Here is a 22,727-nt window from a genome sequence, read left to right as displayed (position 1 = left end):
TCTTTTAAGATATTTTAATTATTTTTTGTGTTTAAATTTTTTCCTTTCTCTTATTGATTTTTTTTTCATACTGTAAAGAGAAGATAGACTGATGAGACATTTTTTATATTATATAAAAGTTGAGTGATAATAATTTTTTGTCATTTCAGGTTGGATTGAATTTTCTTATTAAAACATGTTTGTTTTTGTGTTTCAAAATTACTTTTAAAAAATTATTTTTTTTATTTTTTACTTCAAAAAGTGCCACTAGGTTTGGCTTAACTAGATTCAAGTCTATTGGTCCAGCTTTCAACTAGATCCACTAATCTTGGGTCCGATTGGGCTACCATATATTTCTAATTTTATTGTTTTTACTTTTTTAGATTTTTTTCTTTTCTTTTATTTATCTTTTTTCAAATGGTAAAGAAGAAATAAATTTCGATTGGGCTACCATATATTTCTTATTTTATTTTATTTACTTTTTAGATATTTTTCTTTTCTTTTATTTTTTTTTTCAAATGGTAAAGAAGAAATAAATTGATGAGAATTTTTTTATATATTGTACAAAAGGTGAGTGATAATAATTTTGTTTTATTTAAGGTTGATTTGAATTTTTTATTAAATCATAGTTATTTTTTTAATAAAAAAGTGTTATTGGGCATTGTCTTGCCTGTTTTCTATACTAAAAGTTATTTGGTCTGATTTGGTTGTCAGACCTAACACGATTAGGTTTGGTGTGAAGGCCACACCCTAATCACTTTTTAAAGGCGTTTGGTCTAGCTGCCAATGCTATTAGGTCTGGTTGGGTTGTCAAATATTTCTAATTTTTTCTCTCTCTTTAGATTTGTTTATTTTATTTTATTTTATTTTATTTTTTCATACTATAAAGAAGAAATAAATTGATTTTTTTTACATTGTGTAAAATTTTGGTGATGATAATTGTTTTTTCATTTGAGATTGACTTGAATTTTCTTAATAAAACATGTTTATTTTTGTCTTTCAAGAAAGCTTTAAAAAACTTTGAATTTATTTTTTATTTTTTTCTTTAATTCAAATGAATACATTTTTTATGTTTTAAAAAATAAGCATTACATAATAATATAATAGCGAGCATATTGTCTTATGCTCCGTAATGAGTTAATAACAAATTTGTTTTTCAAATGTTCAAATGCTTGAGTTGAGTTAAAAGTACAAAATATATTTGTACCATTACTATCTTCATATAAAGTATTTTACATAGTAGCACCATGAATAACGTATAGCAGAGTAGCTCCTAATATAATAACAATTAAGTTTTTATTTTTTAATTCAAATTAATATTTTTGATGTTTCTATATTATTTTGATATGATGATATAAAAAATAAATGTTAAAAATTAAATTAAATTAAATTAAATATTATCTTAATATATTTTAAAAAATAACCATTACTTAATAATATTATAACTAACATATTAGCCTGTGCTTTGCAGTGGGTTAATTATAATTTTTTTTTCAAATACAAAAATGCTTGAGTAGGGTTAAAATATGAAATCTATCTATATCATCACTATCTTCAAATAAAATATTTTCTATAGTAAATCCATGAAGATCGGCATAGTAGAGCAGCGCTCAATACACTGACAACTAATTTATTTCCCTTTAATTTTTGTCCTTTTAAGATATTTTTAATTTGATTTTTTAATACAGTGACAATTAATTTATTTCCCTTTAATTTTTTTCCTTTTAAGATATTTTTAATTTGATTTTTTTGTCTTTAATTTTTTTTCTTTTTCTTATTGACTTTGTTTTTTCATATTGTAAAAAGAAAATAAATTGATATAACTTTTTTTATATTGTACAAAAGATGGGTGATGATATATTTTTTTTATTTTCGGTTGTCTTGAATTTTCTTATTAAAGTATTAATATATTTTTTTCATTTTTGGGTTGTCTTGAATTTTCTTATTAAAGTATGTTTGTTTTTGTGTTTCAAAAATGCTTTTAAAAGAATTTATTTTTTTTTTTATCTCAAATTAATATTTCTTTACTTCAAATTAATTTTCTTATTTTTTTATTTTTTTCCTCTTTATTTTTTTCCTCTTATTAATTTTTTTTCCATATTGTAAAGGGAAATAAATTGAAGTAACTTTTTTATATTGTATAAATTTTGGGTGATAATTTGTTTTTTCATTTGAAGTTGGGTTAAATTTTTTTATTAAAATATATTTATTTTTGCATTTCAAATTTTTTTTTTTTAAAAATTTGATATATTTTTTTATTTTTTTACTTTAAATAATTATTTTTAAAAAATTTGATATATTTTTTTACTTTAAATTAACATTTTTTTTTTATATTTTTATATTATTTTAATACGATGACAAACCCACGAAGCAAGAACCAAGACTATTATAAGGTGGCTTTGAAAAGAGTGTTGGTTATCGAAATGAAGGAAATAGATGTTGGTAGCATGGCCTAATAACATTGTGGCCTAATAAAGTTAGTGAGCGATTGTGTTGTAAGGGCTTTCATTTGTGAATTAAGGGTAGTATCTATTATAACACTAGGAATTGGTGCCGTTGGTCTAAGCTAAAAAAGAGCAGCCTCCCCCATTCTCTTTGAGACATTTTTGCTATATTCGATGTCTCCTTCTTTACTCCAGGGGCTCCAATAGTCAACCGTTTACTCGACGAAACGTCTAATGCTCCTGCCTCTGATTATATCTTTTAAGAATTTTTGGAAGATTATCACTATTTTGCTTGTATTCCAGGACACAAGATGCAATTTAATTTCTTACTCTCTGGTGAAGAAAATTAGAGAGTTACGTGAGATTTTGCTAGAGGTAGGATTACAAGGCAATTTTCAAAGGATGCCGGTAATAAAAGAGAATGAAAAAAGCATTGGGTCTCATTGCACAACAGGATTTAATAGCATTAAATTTAGCTGCTTAACTGGACCTGTTGTTTTCAAACTTCTTAACTATTAGACCCAAAGTTATTCTGGATCTAGCATTATTATTATCATCCAAAACATTTAATATATTCTTAATATTTTTTATTTTTTTTTATATTTAAAAACAATTATTATTGAGCGGCCAATATGCTAGTAATACTGGAAATTACGTTTATAGCGCTGAAATATTCTTCCTTTGTGCTATCAATTAACTCAAGTCATATCCTGTTATTGCGAGTACAGTTGATACCTGCTAGTAGTTCAAGGCGTTTTATTTACCACGTGGCTGGCCAAGTGACTGAAAAAGGAAAAAGAGGAGCCAAAAAGAACATCATGGATGCAGACAAGGCTGAGTTCTTGAAGGAGTTTGGTTCCGACTATGGTTACCCAAACGGTCCAAAATCTATCGACGAAATTCGAGCCACTGAATTTAATCGATTAGACCAAAAGGGTCCCCTCTCAGTAACCTCTAATACTTCTTTTCTTGTTTCTTTTTATAGTTTCAATTTGTTATAATTTTCTTTTCCCCTTTGCAGGTATTGTATATTTAGATCATGCTGGTGCTACTTTATACTCTGAGTTACAAATGGAAGAAATATTTAAAGATTTCAACTCAAATATCTATGCAAACCCACGTATCCTATTTTTTCTCTTTAATTTGTCTTGTTGATTATTTTGAGCTGTAAATATGAAAATTCTTTAATTTCGGGGGAAAAAATAGATAGCCAAAGTGATTCCAGTTCTGCAACATCTGATATTATAAGAGAAGTTCGACAACAGGTAAAGTTCATTTGATTTTGATTGTTATAAGTATTGATTTTGTGGGTTTTTTTTGTTTGTTTGTTGAACCATTAAGTGTTTTGTGTTTTTTTTTTTAAAATTTTTTATGGGAAGGTGCTTGATTATTGCAATGCATCTGCTAAAGAGTATAGATGCATATTTACTTCTGGAGCCACTGCGGCTTTGAAGTTGGTTGGGGAGGCGTTCCCTTGGAGTAGGGAGAGTTGTTTTATGTATACTATGGAGAATCATAATAGCGTGCTTGGTATTAGAGAGTATCCTTCAATTTGTGGAATCACCTAGCTCTGGGGTTTTTTTCCTGCTAATTAATTATTATGAGGTACTTTCGGTCAGTGCTTCCCACTCGGATGCATGTGAGGCCAAAGGTAGTTACAAGTGGGTCCCACATGAATTCAGTAGAAGGTACATGTACTCTGGGGAGTGCTCTATAATTTCTTGTGTTTCATGCTTCTGTTTTTTATCCTCATTTTGCTCTCAAGATATGTTCATCCTTGATAATTTTTAGATATGCTCTCAGTAAAGGGGCTGCTGCATTTGCAGTAGATGTTGAAGACAATGTTAATGGAGGTGGAGCATCTGGAGGCCAGGAGGAACGGGTGAAGTTATCCCCACATGCAACGCAAAGGAGGAATGAAGCTAAAATTCTAGAAGAGGAGCCATCTGGTAATCCTTGGAAATTATACCCTTAAAATAGCACACAAGAACTTCTATTTAGAAAGTGACAAGACTTGGTGTTTAGTTTAAATCATCACGTCATATTTCTCCTTGGTGATTTTTATAGCATTCAAAGGAAACATTGAGTTTGGTATATACTTCCTGTTGGCCTGTCTGTAGGATATTACATGATGCTATAATGAGGGAAAAAGATGGAAGATTATTGATAACATCACAGCAAATGATAGTTTCCCTCCAGCCAATGATTGTGTTGGAGTTTGCTAAGGTAGAGGTCACTTGATCTTCATCTTGTATTTTTATTTTTGCAGGAAATGCTTATAACCTATTTGCATTCCCTTCTGAGTGCAATTTCTCTGGTTTGAGATTCAGTCTTGACTTGGCTAATCTTATTAAGGAAAATTCAGAAAGAATTTTGGAAGGCTCTCCTTTTGGCAAGTATGTAAGGTGCTATCTCATTTTGTTATTTTCTATTTACTTCCAATGATGAGCTTCTTTCTTATGGTTTGCTCCTTCGAGGGAACTTGCTAGATGCTAATTTGGTTGTATCGATTACCTATGACTTTCCATACACTCACTCAAAGTGAATAAGTTGCATATCACCATAAATGGATTGGGTTGATTTTAGGCTGAAAATACATTTTGTGTCATGAGTTAAAAAAAATGTAAACAACTCGAAGAAAAGAAAACCGTTAATTGCCTTCTTTTTGCGACCTTACCTGTTGACCCTGTTTTGCTGGAGGCCATCAGGAAAGTCTCAGATAAACCCGAACTGAAGTTCTTTTTTCTATTTATGCCGCATAGACTTTACTGGTTCTTCAGTTAGCATTGATCAATAGTCTTCTGGTTTGGTAAATAGGGGTCACTGGATTGTTTTGCTTGATGCTGCAAAAGGATGTACTACATGCCCTCCAGATTTATCCAAGTACGCTGTGGATTTTGTTGTAATCTCTTTCTATAAGGTATATACATTTTTCCCTTGATTCATTTATTCTTTTTAAACTATCATTCCATATTCATTTTTTGCCTTGTTGTCCTGTCAAGCTGTTTGGCTATCCAACTGGACTTGGTGCTCTTGTTGTTCAAAATGGTAAGTGATTGGTTTTGAAGATTTAGTGCTAGATGTGGTTGCTTTGACAGATTTAGTGCTAGATGTGGTTACTTTTTTAGGAGGTCCTCTAGACATTTGTACCAAGGATCGTTCTATTGGATTACTGATATTTGATGTGAGATGTCACAGTTCTCTAACTTTCATCTACATTATTGTGATGCAACAGATGCTGCCAGGTTGATGAAGAAGACTTACTTCAGCGGAGGTTTGTGCTTAGATGTGTTAATAATAAAATTCAAAACATAATGCCTTCTACTTTGGTTGATTTTAAAAGCATTTCAGGCACAGTTGCTGCATCATTTGCTGACATGGACTTTGTTAGAAGAAGAGAAGGTATTGAAGAGCATTTTGAGGATGGCACCATTTCATTTCTGAGTATAGCATCAATACGCCATGGGTTCAAAATCCTCAATTCTCTAACTCCATCTATGATGAGTCGGTATGTAAAATATGTCAGGATATTGTGGATTTATTGTACTTTGTTGAATGGAAACACTTGTGATTTGACTATAGCATGTGTTGGATATTGTTTGTTGGAGGAATTTATTGAAAAGGCATTTTAAAGATTAAGGCTTGTAAAGTTTAATCTATATGAATTGCATGATCTTCTATAGCAAGTCAGCCTGTTCTTAGCCATTAATGTATGAGCAATGTAATGGGACTTAATCTACTTATTTCAGGCATATTGCAGCACTTACCATGTATGTCAAGAAGATGCTTTTGGGCCTAAGGCATGAAAATGAAGCTAATGTTTGCATCATTTATGAAGGTCATACTTCAAAGGTTGGTTCTTTTTTATGATAAATATTAAAGGTCAGTTCATGTGAGTAATTCCATATGTTTTCACGTTATTCTAGCTCTTGTCTGTAGGAATGACATTTAAGTAAAGTAAAAGCACTAGCACAATTTTCTTTTATTATTTAAAAGCACATATAGATCATTGTCCATGTTTTTGTTTTCTTTGGAAAATCGATATTTATCTTGAATATGAATACATGTTAAACTTTAGCTCCTATAAAATAGCTAACCTACCCTGTACATGCTTTCCTAACAACCAGCCTATAGCTAGTATCCTAACAAAGGAAAGAATAAGATATTTACAAATATAAAGGTAATTGTCAAATTTATCTTTACATAAACAACGAACTCCTTTGACATCCCTCATCAATTATCAAATTGATGGTGATTTAGAGAGTAGTAGTGATATGTGGGAGGGTAATAACTTGATGATCAAAGGCATCCTGAATGGAGTGACAGTCAACCTCCATGTGCTTCATGCGTTTGTGGTAGACAAGATTGAAAACAATTTGGATGGTGCTAGTGTTGTCAGCATGCACGGGTGGAGGTTGAACCTTGGAAAAGCCAAGCTCTATGAGAAGACTGTGAAGCCAAATGATCCTGGAGTAGGCAACAAACATGGTGTGGTACTCAGCCACTTTAGATGAATTAGAGACAGTCCTTTTTCTTGCATTTCCAAGAGATAAACACATCACCAAGAAACATCCACCAGCTGTAGTGGATTTCCTAGTATCTGGGGAACTAGCTCAATCAGCATCACTGTAGTCGTGGAGGATTGAAGATTCAAGATGATGTTGGATTTGAAAGATCCTAAAATCCATGCCATAACTTGGGCATCCGTGACCTCCCACCTGGTGTGCTGTTCCTTGTCTTTGATTTTGTCAGGAGTGGGGTTGCTGCCATCAACATGGCCCTATAGATCCTTCCTTTTGACAAATATCATGAAGTGGAATGCCCATGCTGAATAATTCTGGCCATTAGAATGGAATCAGGAAAGTTCCAGACTTTTCTGAAGACATGATGCCAAGATTGTTTGATCTAGAATAACTGAGAATAAGGAATTTCAATAGGACTAAGATGGACTTGAGGACAAGAGACATGAAGAACAAACAAAGACGGAACTAGGTTAGGCTGAGAAAGGCTTTTATACAAACTTAGAAAACTTTGAGCAGGAAAAGTTGTGTTCCCTCTATGGAGAATCGCTATTTATCTTGAATAAAATTATGTGCTAAATTCTAGCTCCTATAAAATAGCTAACCTACCATATACTTACTTTCCTCACAACTAGCCTACAACTAGTATCCTAACAAAGGAAAGAATAAGATATTTACAAATATAGAAGGTAATTGTCAAACCTTTGAGAATTATAATAGAGATTCATTGTTAAAACTTCATTTTCTTAAACATAAAAGTTATGCTGTGTTGATTTGTGAGGTTCATTTCTTGCCTCATTGTAGCCCTAATTGCATAGTAGTCAGTGGCTGTTTGGCCTTGCTAAGTGGTCACCTTGCAGCTATTGTGTGGTGACTGCACTATATGGTAGATGCTTACCAAAAACTGCTATTACTCTACTACAACTTCTTTATCCTACAAAAATAGATGGAAGTAGGTTTTAGAAAAACAACAGTTGTTGCTTTTGTTCAACAGTAATCATTGACAAGGCCAAACTGACCTATGAATATCAAATGTAATGCTCATTAGGTATGCCAAATTTCCATCCATTAATTCCAGTCTTCATCTCCTGAGTTATGCATCCTAGAATGTGCTGAGTATCAATAATGGATGATGCATTCCTTATCACTTTGTGATGAATAACTATAATCCATAACCCAGACACTGTTCAGAAATATTCTTCACTTTTCTGTCTGTCATAAGACTGATATACCTTACTTCTTGGGATTGCCTTTTTCTTTTGTGCACCAATGCATGCAATTATATTTGTATATGCATGCATCTTTTTTTTACATATTTTAGTTACTTTTACTGGGTTCAATCCTAATACAGGTTGTCTTTCAGTTAGTTTGTCATGAATCAGGTTCCATAGTGTCATTCAACTTGAAAAGGCCTGATGGCTCATGGTTTGGATACAGTGAGGTGGAAAAACTCGCTTCCTTATCTGGAATTCAGTTACGGGTAAAATTTGAGAAATTCTGAACCATTGGTGCATGTGTATGTGGGTTTGTTTGCCATCTTCTGTGGAATGCTTGTCTCATATCTCTTTTTATTCAATTGCCAATTATCCAAATTGAAACTAAATTCCTATCCCACAATGAGTGGGAAGATCCAGCTGATTTGACCATGTCACTAAACAATTGATATTATCTCTTAAAAAAAATAAAAAAATGAGGAGGTGGTCTTGTCATTTTTATCAATTAATTATCACACTTTCTTGTCACCTCTCTTTTCAGTTTTTTATTTTATTTTATTTTATATTCTTTTCAAATAAACGCTTATTTTTTTTAAAAATAAATAAATAAATAAAAAACAGTGCTTGTATATGCTTCTGGTAACTTGACCCTGTTCTCGCACCTTCAAGCATAATAATACCAATGAGGTAAAATGGGATAGATGATTAAAAATGACTCTTCAGTCAAATCTTTAATCAAAGGGGATTTGCCCATTTTGTTTGAAGATTGAGGTGAATTCACAGTTGTTCAAATTGTATAATCGTCAATTACTGACATTGCTAAATGACCTAAAGCAATTTGATTATAATTCAATTGGTGATGATTATTGGTAGAAAGTTCATATTCTTCAGTCATCGATAAACAATTAGTTGGATCTTTTGATGGACACTGGGTGTACTATGTTATGCCATCTTTTTTATTAAAAAATTTTACATGATGTTCACACTGATGTTGATGATCTTGGAGAAATTTAAAGCTGTCAGCATCTAATCAATCTTCATTATGTGATTCTGATAATATTTGCTTTGCTACTTGTCTGCTTTTTTTTCTGCAGACAGGATGCTTTTGTAATCCAGGAGCATGTGCAAAATATCTTGGCTTGTCTCACCTGGATCTTCTTTCAAACTTAGAGGTACTTGTTCGCAATATCATACTTAAAGAGACAAGAAGATAGAGTTGATTGAACTGTTATTGCTGGTGTATTAATTTCATTACATTGGTATAATGCAAATTGATACATTTTAATGCCTTTTTAATTCTTCTTTTAAATTCAGGCTGGTCATGTTTGCTGGGATGATAATGATATTATACAAGGAAAACTAACTGGGGCTGTTAGAGTGTCATTCGGTTACATGTCTACGTATGAAGATGCCAAGGTAGGTGCTTTACAGTCCAATTTCAAGGAGAAGGGATTATCTTGGTGTTTCTTATTCTTTGTATCCATGCAGATTCTATTCTACTTAATTATATTTATAAAGAAATGGCATTTATTCTTTAGTAGCACTTATGGTTGTTTTAAATGTATTGGTTGAAAGAAAGTGAAGTTCCCAAAGAATTTATCAGATGCTGTTAGGTCTTAATGTAATATGGGTTCTTGTTAGCTGATTTCTCTTGCTTTCTTTTCAATTTTGGACGTGCAGAAATTTATTGATTTTATCACAAGTTCATTTGTATCAAAGCCAAATAAGTCAGAAAACTGGAATATGTTGAGAACAAAATCCATCCTCTTGTCAAATGAAGGTTAGTTTTCACTTTGCTTTGCACTCCTGTGAATGTAATCAAAATTTCACATCTTTATACTTTAAAACTCCCAGTGGTCAATAGTAGAGTGTACATATTGATGTCGCCTAATATCCCCTCAAAATTTATTAGACTAAAGACTACTGATTTTTTTTGCGAAACATGGTCTCCTTCAACTGTCATCTGATTCTTTGCTGACACTGCAGGCCATGAAAGAAAAGCTGGTTATTACCTCAAGTCTATAACAGTTTATCCAATAAAATCATGTACAGGATTCAGTGTGGAAAGTTGGCCTCTGAGCAGCACTGGTAGCTATTTGATTTTGTTTTTAACACTACATGAGCCTTTCAATTGGATTGTTGGATCACATAGACTTGTGAACAATCTGTATATTTTATTTTTTCAATTCCTTTGTTTTTGTACTAGGTTAACAAGCATCATTAAAAAAATGAGTATCTTTAACAAATTGAAGATGCAGGCAAACTAGACAAGACAGTATTGGCACTAGGCAAATGCAAAAAGTTCATTGTTTTGGATTTCTCTTTTATCATATTTTCATTTCCTAATGGCAAGAGAATTTTGTTGCAGTCACTTCCCCATGCAACTAGTTTTCGATTTGTATTAACAGACAGACAACTTCTTATTGGATCTAATTCTGCATATTTTTTATTTTCTTTCTGGAAATGGTATCTACCAATCTTTTCCTGTAAATTTTGTAGTTATATCCTGTTTATAGTTATAGTCACAATCTCATAAATTAGCTATTTAGTGGACATGCCATACACTAACTAAATATGCTAATCCTTGTCACTGTCAGGAAGAGTGCATACAGTATATAGAGCTTGAACCTTTGCTATACAGTTAGTGAGATTCCTTAATAATACCCTCTGACATTATTTGACACAATTAAATGAATAAAACCTAGCCCACAGCTGAAACTAAACTGGCAGCCTTTGAGTAATGTGCATGATACATATACATGCATATTTAACGAGTATGATATATATAGCATATGACCATGCAAATATAATGAGACATGAGACTGTTAGAGCGTTCAAAACTGAAAAACTTGAGCTTTCATTTAACAGCTTTTAAAGTACATTATCCAGCCAAAAATCAATCACATCTAAGGTGGGATCTAATAGCATGCCTTTTTGACTTGTTGAAACATTTTATTGCAGTGCAGTCTCAACATTTACTGGAATTGTAGATAGAAATCATAGATTATGGTATAGATGAATTATGTTTTGACTTTCTACTGCTGGCTTGAGTAGGTTTGCAACATGATCGAGAATGGCTTCTTAAAAGTCTAACCGGTGAAATCCTTACACAGAAAAAGGTGAACAAAACAATGTTTGTGGAATGGCTATCATTTTTCTTGTTTTCCTTCCTAGATAAAAGGTTAATATATCTGAATTTCTTTTGTAGGTTCCTGACATGTGCTCTGTTAGTGCTTATATTGACCTCAATAAGGGAATAATGTTTGTAGAATCCCCTCGATGTAGAGAAAAAATGGAGATCAACCTGAAGGCAGATTCATATCCAGGTGGGATAGAGGAGATTGAGTTGCATGCCCAGAGGTATGGTAATACTGATTTTGAAGTTTTAAGTGCTAGTAGTTTCATGCCTGTGTATTCTGGAATTTTATCAATGTGTCCTTTTTGTTGGACTATCTGAAGATGAGTAATATTGACTTCATTTGTTTTCATAATACCGTGTGAAATGTGAATATTCAGTTCTGAAATTGTTGCTTTATAAATGCTTTTGGAATATTATTCACATTATCGTACTTCTGAATGTTCTCTTAGTTTTATCCATGATAGGAAGCATGGTTCATACTAAGTGTGAGGGTTATGACGGTTGCTTGTTCATGAAGCAGATATGAAGTCCAATACTATGAGAATGATGTCGACTTGTGGTTTAGCCATGCTGTTGGCCATCCTTGCTCTTTATTAAGATGTTGTAGTTCCAAGAATTACTCCAGCTTGAAGAAGGATAAAAGCAGGAACTTGTGCAGAGATGTGGAGAGCAGATTGAATTTTGCCAATGAAGCTCAGTTCTTATTAATATCAGAGGAGAGTGTCTCCGACCTCAACAACAGATTGAGCTTAAGTATGTTCGCACTATGTTGCCCATACAACTTCACATTCTCAGAACAAGCTCGTACTCGCACTCTTTTGGACTGAATAATTTATTTTCCACAAGAAAATGAACTTTGCTAGTTCTGGTTGTTGCATGGAAAGAAATGTGATTTTATTGATGATCATAGAAATATGCATAAAATTGATGAGAAACCTTTATTGTTGCTAGTAGATGCACAAAAAGGAACTCGTGGAACATCAGTTAAAATCAATCCAATGAGATTCCGGCCCAACCTAGTTGTATATGGAGGTGAGCCTTATGCCGAAGATGGATGGCTGAATATCAAAATCGGAAATAAGAATTTTATGGTAAGTGACTGTAATTTCTGTAATACCTGAATATTAAAAAACCTGAGCTTGTTGACACAGTACAGTTATACGAACTTGCTATACTTTTCAATGTCCTGTTTAATTTTCCCTGCATTACTTATGTATGGTTTAGAGTCCTTTACAAGTTCATTAGCAACTAGTAGATTCCTTGAGTTTTCACCCTTCTTCCAACACAAGTCCAGAAAACATTTGCAAGTGATAATCAATTTGATTTATACTTACAAGAATGGAAGTTATAATTTGACTCAGGAACGTAATTACTCATATTTAAGGGCTACCAGTAAATTGCCTCTGGAACTTAACATAGTGGATTGATATACATTTTATTGAGCATTGAATCTCAACGTCACTTGTTTCATTTGCTTTTGTTAACAGTCGCTGGGTGGATGCAACCGCTGCCAGATGATCAATTTAGTTCATCAAGCTGGACTAGTGCAGAGGTCAAATGAGCCTTTAGCAACTTTGGCTTCATACAGGAGAGTGAAGGTTAACCATCACAGCCAGCCATAGTCAAATATGTTATCTTTGTTGATCTCAATTCATAGCATTCAGTAAATTAAATTATGCTCCTTGCAGGGGAAGATTTTATTTGGAATATTGTTGAGATATGAGATTCAGGATAAGAAGGGGATGCAAACAGGGTCATGGCTTCGAGTGGGAGAAGAAATACATCCAAATTCAGAATAGGCAATATTGCAAAACAAGAAATTGCCTACCTATAAAGCAGATACATATGATCCAATCTCTAGAGCAGTCAATATACATGCAAACCATTGCAGCAGCTTGGATATATAGTATACAACTATTTCGAGTTTTGAATTAAATTGTATAAGAGCTGATTCAAAATAAATTATTATATGTAATGGTTCTAGACATAACTTGGATAATAAATAAAAACATGAAATAGTTTTAAAAAAGACTTTGAAGATAATTTTTTGTTTTTTAATATTGAAAGAATACTAGATTGGATTGATCTTATTTAACCTGTGATTTGGATTATAGAATTTAATGTGTTTAATAATTTTGTTGTTTTTGTAAATTATTTTATTTTATTTTATGATATCATTAGATATTTGCAAAACTTAAAAAGATGTTTATTTGAGATTATAGTAATATTATAGAAAGTAAAAAAAAAAACTACAAATAATCTAATAATGGTAATATTATAGAAAGTAAAAAAAAAAAAAACTACAAATAATCTAATAAAGAAAAGTGACATAAAACAAATAATAAAAAAAATTAAAGGATTAGAAATTATAAAAAACTTACCAAGTTTGATGGGTTAACTTGCTAAATATATGAATTAGATAACTCAGGTTATTATATTAAATTAGCTTTGCAAGCTGGGTAATGAATTTTATTGAGTTAATAACTTATTATTTATTTAACTATATGATAACTAAAATATAAAATTTATAAATCTTGAGATTTTTTTTTTAAGATTATGATAATCTTATAGAAATCAAAATGAAATAAATTATTAAATTTAATTTCAATCAACCCAATATTAAAAAATAAAATAAAAAAGAGAGTTAACCTTGCTATACCTGTTAACAAGCCTATGGACTTTTTAAAATTTCATAACATGTTTTTGATCCTAAAACTATCACTTTTAACTATATGATAAAAAGAAAAATATCGCTAGTATTTTGGTTACTAGGAACCCTAACTAGTCTTAGAGTTTGGGAAATAGATTGTGTAAAAGGAAGGTATTATCACCCTTAATACAACTTAACTAAGGTAAATTGCATTATTTATAGGTCAAATATAAACTAAGAAAATATTTTTTTTCTAACCATTAATCTAAACTAAAATGGATGATTGTAAAATTGAGCGTCAAATTAATCCTGAGATTTTTTTAAGATTATGATAATCTTATAGAAATCAAAATGAAATAAATTATGAAACTTAATTTTAATCAATCCAATATTAAAAGATAAAATAAAAAAAATTCGCCAAACCCATCAACAAGCCATGGACTTTCTAAAATTTAATAACATATATTTTTTTTTTGAAAACTATCTTTTTTAACTATATATATGATAAAAAATAATAGATGACTATATAATTTTCATTGATGATTTTCAATGTTGTAACAACTTAGTTTTCATTAACAATTGTCAATAAAATTGGAATGAATGTTTTATTTATATCATTATTACTTTACAATAACATGAATAAAATACACAAATATAAAAAGATATTTATATGCGTGTGTATCCATAAATGTGTGTGGAAATAATCTTTGATGATGCATATGGATAAAATATATTAATTAATGGTCTTTTTATGATCAAAAGGTATAACAAGAATCTGATCTTCGACTGGGTGAGGACATACTACTAGGGGAGTAGGTAGGTGATTTCAACCTTCATCTATTTTTGAGGTATTTTTTATAAGGTATTGTTGTTTCATTTGCTTTTGTTAACAGTCGCTGGGTGGATGCAACCGCTGCCAGATGATCAATTTAGTTCATCAAGCTGGACTAGTGCAGAGGTCAAATGAGCCTTTAGCAACTTTGGCTTCATACAGGAGAGTGAAGGTTAACCATCACAGCCAGCCATAGTCAAATATGTTATCTTTGTTGATCTCAATTCATAGCATTCAGTAAATTAAATTATGCTCCTTGCAGGGGAAGATTTTATTTGGAATATTGTTGAGATATGAGATTCAGGATAAGAAGGGGATGCAAACAGGGTCATGGCTTCGAGTGGGAGAAGAAATACATCCAAATTCAGAATAGGCAATATTGCAAAACAAGAAATTGCCTACCTATAAAGCAGATACATATGATCCAATCTCTAGAGCAGTCAATATACATGCAAACCATTGCAGCAGCTTGGATATATAGTATACAACTATTTCGAGTTTTGAATTAAATTGTATAAGAGCTGATTCAAAATAAATTATTATATGTAATGGTTCTAGACATAACTTGGATAATAAATAAAAACATGAAATAGTTTTAAAAAAGACTTTGAAGATAATTTTTTGTTTTTTAATATTGAAAGAATACTAGATTGGATTGATCTTATTTAACCTGTGATTTGGATTATAGAATTTAATGTGTTTAATAATTTTGTTGTTTTTGTAAATTATTTTATTTTATTTTATGATATCATTAGATATTTGCAAAACTTAAAAAGATGTTTATTTGAGATTATGGTAATATTATAGAAAGTAAAAAAAAAAAAAACTACAAATAATCTAATAATAAAGAAAAGTGACAAAACAAATAATAAAAAAAATTAAAGGATTAGAAATTATAAAAAACTTACCAAGTTTGATGGCTTAACTTGCTAAACATATGAATTAGATAACTTAGGTTATTATATTAAATTAGCTTTGCAAGCTGGGTAATGAATTTTATTGAGTTAATAACTTATTATTTATTTAACTATATGATAACTAAAATATAAAATTTATAAATCTTGAGATTTTTTTTTTAAGATTATGATAATCTTATAGAAATCAAAATGATAATAAAGAAAAGTGACATAAAACAAATAATAAAAAAAATTAAAGGATTAGAAATTATAAAAAACTTACCAAGTTTGATGGCTTAACTTGCTAAACATATGAATTAGATAACTTAGGTTATTATATTAAATTAGCTTTGCAAGCTGGGTAATGAATTTTATTGAGTTAATAACTTATTATTTATTTAACTATATGATAACTAAAATATAAAATTTATAAATCTTGAGATTTTTTTTAAGACTATGATAATCTTATAGAAATCAAAATGAAATAAATTATTAAATTTAATTTCAATCAACTCAATATTAAAAAATAAAATAAAAAAGAGAGTTAACCTTGCTATACCTGTTAACAAGCCTATGGACTTTTTAAAATTTCATAACATGTTTTTGATCCTAAAACTATCACTTTTAACTATATGATAAAAAGAAAAATATCGCTAGTATTTTGGTTACTAGGAACCCTAACTAGTCTTAGAGTTTGGGAAATAGATTGTGTAAAAGGAAGGTATTATCACCCTTAATACAACTTAACTAAGGTAAATTGCATTATTTATAGGTCAAATATAAACTAAGAAAATATTTTTTTTCTAACCATTAATCTAAACTAAAATGGATGATTGTAAAATTGAGCGTCAAATTAATCCTGAGATTTTTTTAAGATTATGATAATCTTATAGAAATCAAAATGAAATAAATTATGAAACTTAATTTTAATCAATCCAATATTAAAAGATAAAATAAAAAAAATTTGCCAAACCCATCAACAAGCCATGGACTTTCTAAAATTTAATAACATATTTTTTTTTGAAAACTATCTTTTTTAACTATATATATGATAAAAAATAATAGATGACTATATAATTTTCATTGATGATTTTCAATGTTGTAACAACTTAGTTTTCATTAACAATTGTCAATAAAATTGGAATGAATGTTTTATTTATATCATTATTACTTTACAATAACATGAATAAAATACACAAATATAAAAAGATATTTATATGCGTGTGTATCCATAAATGTGTGTGGAAATAATCTTTGATGATGCATATGGATAAAATATATTAATTAATGGTCTTTTTATGATCAAAAGGTATAACAGGAATCTAATCTTCGATTGGGTGAGGACATACTACTAGGGGGAGTAGACAGGTGATTTCAACCTTCATCTATTTTTATTAAATTGTTGAGGTATTTTTTATAAGGTATTGTTGTCTTAATTATATTATTTGATTAACTATGAATTATAAAGAATACAAAGATTAACTTTGACTAATGATATCCATGCTAGATAGCCGAGAATGATTGATAAAATCAGTTTCAGCTAATAACATCCATGACTAATGGTATCCATATTGTATAGTCATGAACACATCATAAAATTATTTTGGCTAATAACATCTATATCAGATAGTTGAGAATAGATGTATAAGATTATCTTTGGTTAATGACATCCATGCCGATAACCAGGAAAAATGTCATAGATTAGCTTACCTAATGGTACCCATATTGGATAGCTAGGAGTAAATTATAAGATTAACTCTAGCTAATGGTGTCCATACTAGGACAATTGAAAGTGAATTTTAAGAATAGCCTCAGTTGATAGCATTCATTGATACGAAGAAAGAAAGATTGTAACGTTTTATTTTCAACCATAAATCATGTTTAAGAAACTATATAAATTGGTTATAGCTAGGGATGAATCATTTACACATTGAAGAATTCTATATGTATAAGAATTTCTAGACCATGATATATGTCATCAATTGTTTGTCGAACATAGTTTAAAATAAAGTAACATTGACTATATTGCATGAAGATGTGAAGTAATGTATTCAAGATAGACCCGGTAAAAAATTATTAATATGAACTTACTCTTAGATATTAATCTTAACCACAACTATATTATTTTCTCAATTGTATCATAATTAATGTTTATGCATGTACATCAAGTTTGATTTTTAATAGCACTATCTCATAACCATGGCATCTAGAAATCTTATAATATGCTCATTGTGAAACCATACGATCATGTAATAATATATGCAGTAGTAAGAATATGTGACTTGTATTTTGTAAAATTGTATGATATCGATATTTAAATATAGGATATGTAAATTATGGTATGTTGGTAAATTTTATATTTTGCATATGGTGTTTATATACCTTTTATTTTTATAATACTATTGTATCTTACATGTATGTAGTCTACATGAATGGTTAAAGATGATAAGCTATTAATGTGATAAATGGTATCATGAAATATATAGTTTAAGAAGAATAGAAATCAAGAATTGTTGCATTAGACATTATACTAAAAGACTATGACCTAAAAAAAAAAAAAAAAAGAACCCTCATTTTCTGCTTATCACAAATAAGCAATATATTGAAATCAATTGAATTGCACGAGCTATTATATTTTTCCAACTAAAGGATATATTAAAGGGAAGAAAACCTATCCATGAAATGGTTGATATAGGATTCTCTACATATGTTACCATTGTATCCTAATGATGAGAGTTCTAAGTTAATGAAGTTACTAGGGTTTTGTAGAGGTGATCAAAGTTTGTTTAGGCCATAATCCAAGTAGAGAAATAAAAATAGAACTAAAGCTCCTTCTCCCTTGTTCAAACCATGAAAAAATGCACCTATACATATTTCTTCATCTTTAATTTTAATTCACTTCATGCATTTTTACATTCATTATACATGTTTTTTTTCAATTTACAATACTAACATGGCATGAGAGAGGAGAGAGGAGCAAAAAAAAAGAATGAAATAATGAATCATTGAGGATTTGATATCTGAACTTGACACATCTAATACCTGTAAAAAAATTTTGTCGAGATAATTCTAACCACTAAAAAAGGTCAAAGTGGATTGCATGCACCACTTGAAGGTAGCAAAGTGACCCACTCTTTAACGAGTGCATTGCACACATTAGAGGGGAAAAAAAATAGATGCAACCCTTTTGGGCCAATACCTTAAAAAGGGTGCCTCAAGTCCGTTTAGGTGAGATATCCAAACTGACTATTTCTAGTTTTTTAGGCCATAATACAAATAGACTGTTATTCAGTCCACCTGCACTAGCCTAACTTGTTTCTCTTTTATTTTGAGCGCAAACAATTATTTAGATTTTATCATAGTACTAAAATAATTCTCAACTTTTTTATACATTTCAATATATTTTTCAAGTTTTAAAGAGTTAAAACATGACACATACAATGTTTATACATATAATTTTTTCATCCTTTCCTGATAAATTATCTACAAGTAAAACCTTTTTATGCAACACTATATTTTAGCTAATGATCATAGTGCGATCTATGCAAAAATAAATTCTTTTTTTCTTTATGATCGGTTATTTTTTTATCAGTATATCATTGGCGATTCACTAACCACTTCAACTAATAGTAGGCACTGGAAAACCCCATTTTTATAAGGTTTTTTTTTTTTCATGACATCATAAATTACATTGTTTATAGGGAACTAAACAAAATGCTTGTTGATCCCTTTCACTAATTGTTAAAACCCTTTCTATAGCTGATAAAAATTTAGAACAAGAGTAACCTATCTCCATACCTCAGGGACTTTAGCTCCCTAAGGTCTTAAAAAACTATCCTATTAGGTTAAAATGCTCAATGATGTTATCTTCACACCTTTTTTTCTACACAATAATAAGCTTTCAAGTAGGCACTACTAATTATGCAATAACAACTCTAGTTCCTAAAAAGACAAGGAAAAATGACATATAAATGAGTGACTTTTGCTCTTCTATAATTAACAAAAGTTACACCCATTGTTATCATATAAGACACTTTAAATAAGGATTAAGATGTTATGGATCCCTATATGAGTCTCCCTCATGCATCCTCATATAAAAAGAACTAGGTATGAGATGAAATTCATGACTCAACAAATTAAACTCAAGCTTTATCAAGTGATAGAATCTTTGTTTCATCATAAAATACTAGATAATCAGTAAAAAATTTAAAGACTTTGTCATTGAAAAAGTAAATTTAGACAACTTGAGGGGCTCACAGACCACTCAAATCACATTTAAAATGTGAGATATCAGCTTAAGCTTGTCATATAAGATAATGATGTTATATATAAAGGTTTTACAACAATACTTTATAGGTTTGCATGTGCATAGTACCATAGTATATATCCTGGCTTTATCCTCTATTTTTGTGATCTCAACTCTAAACTCACTCTTGCTTTAGCATAAGTATTCCAACCAAAAAGAGCACTACTAAGCTTCTCACCATCATAAAGCAAGAAGATAAGAGCATTAAAGCCTATCTTAAATGTTTCAATATGAAAAGACTTATTGAACCCATTGCCATACAAGCTTTAATTAGTGTAATATATATTTTCTATAGGAAAGGTTGTAAACCTTTTCTAACATAAATCTTATTAGTGTTAAATAGGCTATGAAAAATTATATTAAAATTGAAGAAGACGATGTAATTAAACAAGCTTACCTATGTTTCTATTTTGACATCATCAGTCTCTAACTAGAGCATACAAAAATGAGCACCAAGAGACATGCTTGTGATTTCCTTATATTTCTTAAGCTCTTGATCACCCATCTCACTATAATATGTGTTAAAGGCCACCATCAAGGACAAAGACTTTATGAAATACTCACCTTTTCAAAAAAGTGGTGACTAGAAACCCTAACAAGTTATGCATTTCTCAATTTGACCATAGACATAATACTAAGAAATAACACACAATGAAAAAGGAAAAATAAATATTGATTGCTAGAGGTTACCTTCACTAGTTTATATAAAAAGAAATTTGAGCATGAAATGAAAAAAGTTTACGAACTTGATGATCTAATTGAGATCAAATAATCTCTAAATTATTTCTAAGAAATGTATCTATATCTTTTAAACTTTTCATAATAATAGTGACCTATCTCTAAGTCTCCAACAAAAATTTTCAAATGTGCCACCATGAAAATCTACACAATGAGATCTTCATGTCTCCAAAATATTCTCAACGATGAGATCTCTATATCTCTAAATGTGTCTCCATTAAATCTCAATAATATCTTGAATATCCCTAAAAGAATTAGGGATCCTTCTTTAGTTCCCATGACAATTTATCTCTCAAAGTATCAAAGATCCTTTTATAGGTCTAGATAACCACTTTTCTCTAAGAGTCTTAGGGATCCATTTATATAAACATTGATAAAATTATAAGAAGTCTCTTATGAGGTAAATGTTTGTACTATAAGATGAGGTAAATGTTTGTACTATAAGATGAGGTAAATGTTTGTACTATAAGTATTTTCTAAACCATTTTTACAAGTTAAAATCTTTCATACATGTCTAATTAAATGATTTGGGAAGAGAAAATAAGAGAAAAAAAAGGATGATCAAAGACACATACCTCCACACATACACCATATCCTAATTTTGACATGGTTGGTACTGTTAGAAAGATCTTGCAAGACAATTCTAACTGCATATTTGAAGACCTCTAAAAGAAATTGGAGTGGGCTACATACCCCCACACGAAGGCAGTAGAGCGACCCACTATATATTGCATGTATTGCACGTGTTAGAGGGCAAATAATAATAATACTAAAGGTAACTCTTTTGGCCTACAACCTAAACATGGTGCCTTTAGTCCATATAGGTTGTTACCTAAATGGATTGCTTCTGGTCCTTTTAGGTCGCTACCTTCTAGTCCTTCTAGTCCATTTGGACTAATATGACCCAACTTATTTTCTCTCATCTTAACCTAAAAATCATTTAAGCTTTGACCTACTAACAAAAAAAATTTATGGCTCTTGCATTTACATATATCTCAAAGTACTTTTTTGAGTTATGAGATGTCGTATGTACCACCCAAATTCCTAAAAAATCCTTAACAATTATGAACTTTTTATACAGCAAAATATTTTCACCCACTATCATAGTGTAAACACAACCATAGTTTATAAAAACATGTAGTTTGACACGACCAAAAGATTAATGTCTTCCCTCAAATACAGGAGTGTTGAAGTAATAAATAACACAGCAAGACCAGGGTCGAATCACAGAGAGGTTAACTATATAAATTATAAATAACAATAATAATAGTAGTAGTAGTAGTATTAGTATATTAATAATAATAATAACAATAACAATAACAATAATAATAAGAAAAAGAAGTTAAAGAGGATTTTAAGATTGTAAGATTAATGTGAGGATTAAATAATGATAAAAATAAATGTCAAGATTAGAGGATCCACTAATGGTATTTCAAACAAGTATAGTATAAACTCTTTTTATTACTCAATTGGAACCACACACAAAAGAGGTTTCGATCGGAGTATAAATTATTAACATGATTACATTAGTTATCTTGTTTGAATAATGCTAATACTCGTAATAATTGACAGGTATTGATGGTTATAACTTATGTTAACAATAAATCAAGTTCTTTTCATAGCACAAGTGTCGGTTATACTAACATAACTAAAAGATTGATGTCTTCTCCCAAGTGCAGGAGTGTCGAAGTAATAAAAAACCAGGTCAGACTGGGGTCAAACCATAGGAAGATTAATTATATAAATTATAAATAACAATAATACAACAACAACAACAACAACAACAACAACAACAACAACAATAATAATAATAATAATAATAATAATAGAAGAAGAAAAAGAAGAAGAAGTTGATGAGGAATTTGAGATTGTAAAATTAATATGAGGATTAAATAATGATAAAAACAAATATCAAGGTTAGAGGATTCCCTAATGGTATTTCAAAAAAGTATAGTATAAACTCTTTTTATTCAACTGGAAACCACACACAAAGGAAGTTTTAATCGGAT

The 22,727-nt window shown here is 30.1% G+C and overlaps 1 protein-coding gene and 1 long non-coding RNA gene across 7 annotated transcripts; both read left to right on the top strand.

Annotated features, from left to right (window-relative positions):
• Nucleotides 1-3,098: 3,098 nt before the first annotated feature.
• Nucleotides 3,099-13,232, top strand: ABA3 (molybdenum cofactor sulfurase (LOS5) (ABA3)). Of its 6 annotated transcripts, none has more exons than XM_011013820.1 (22): nucleotides 3,099-3,359; nucleotides 3,445-3,543; nucleotides 3,630-3,688; nucleotides 3,803-3,963; nucleotides 4,215-4,372; nucleotides 4,693-4,828; nucleotides 5,241-5,343; nucleotides 5,426-5,471; nucleotides 5,659-5,697; nucleotides 5,775-5,931; nucleotides 6,173-6,275; nucleotides 8,307-8,423; nucleotides 9,252-9,329; nucleotides 9,472-9,573; nucleotides 9,838-9,937; nucleotides 10,144-10,245; nucleotides 11,212-11,276; nucleotides 11,366-11,517; nucleotides 11,814-12,049; nucleotides 12,248-12,387; nucleotides 12,784-12,894; nucleotides 12,985-13,232. In XM_011013820.1, the coding sequence occupies exons 1-22, from the start codon at nucleotides 3,242-3,244 to the stop codon at nucleotides 13,093-13,095; spliced, it is 2,493 nt and encodes an 830-aa protein (XP_011012122.1). In that variant the 5' UTR covers nucleotides 3,099-3,241; the 3' UTR covers nucleotides 13,096-13,232. The 6 variants fall into 6 exon arrangements, with proteins under 6 accessions (XP_011012122.1, XP_011012124.1, XP_011012125.1 ...); XM_011013822.1 differs by having other exon boundaries at nucleotides 3,102-3,359; nucleotides 11,817-12,049; XM_011013823.1 differs by having other exon boundaries at nucleotides 3,102-3,359; nucleotides 12,251-12,387.
• Nucleotides 13,233-14,823: 1,591 nt separating this feature from the next.
• LOC105116450 (uncharacterized) lies at nucleotides 14,824-15,288 on the top strand. The gene is made up of 2 exons (XR_840533.1): nucleotides 14,824-14,950; nucleotides 15,041-15,288. It is a non-coding gene; the product is annotated as an uncharacterized LOC105116450 (long non-coding RNA).
• The last annotated feature ends 7,439 nt before the right edge of the window (nucleotides 15,289-22,727 follow it).

Source organism: Populus euphratica, unplaced genomic scaffold (assembly GCF_000495115.2).
Source record: "Populus euphratica unplaced genomic scaffold, PopEup_1.0 scaffold925.1, whole genome shotgun sequence".
NCBI classification, from domain to species: domain Eukaryota; kingdom Viridiplantae; phylum Streptophyta; class Magnoliopsida; order Malpighiales; family Salicaceae; genus Populus; species Populus euphratica.
The sequence above is the reverse complement of the archived record's forward strand: the minus strand, read 5'-3'. Positions and strand labels throughout refer to the sequence as shown.

Coding starts and splice junctions, on each gene's coding strand:
- ABA3 (XM_011013820.1), top strand. CDS start 3,242: ATGGATGCAGACAAGGCTGAGTTCTTGAAGGAGTTTGGTTCCGACTAT. Junction 10,246..11,211: donor TTGGCCTCTGAGCAGCACTG/GTAGCTATTTGA, acceptor TGGCTTGAGTAG/GTTTGCAACATGATCGAGAA. Junction 11,518..11,813: donor ATTGAGTTGCATGCCCAGAG/GTATGGTAATAC, acceptor TTGTTCATGAAG/CAGATATGAAGTCCAATACT.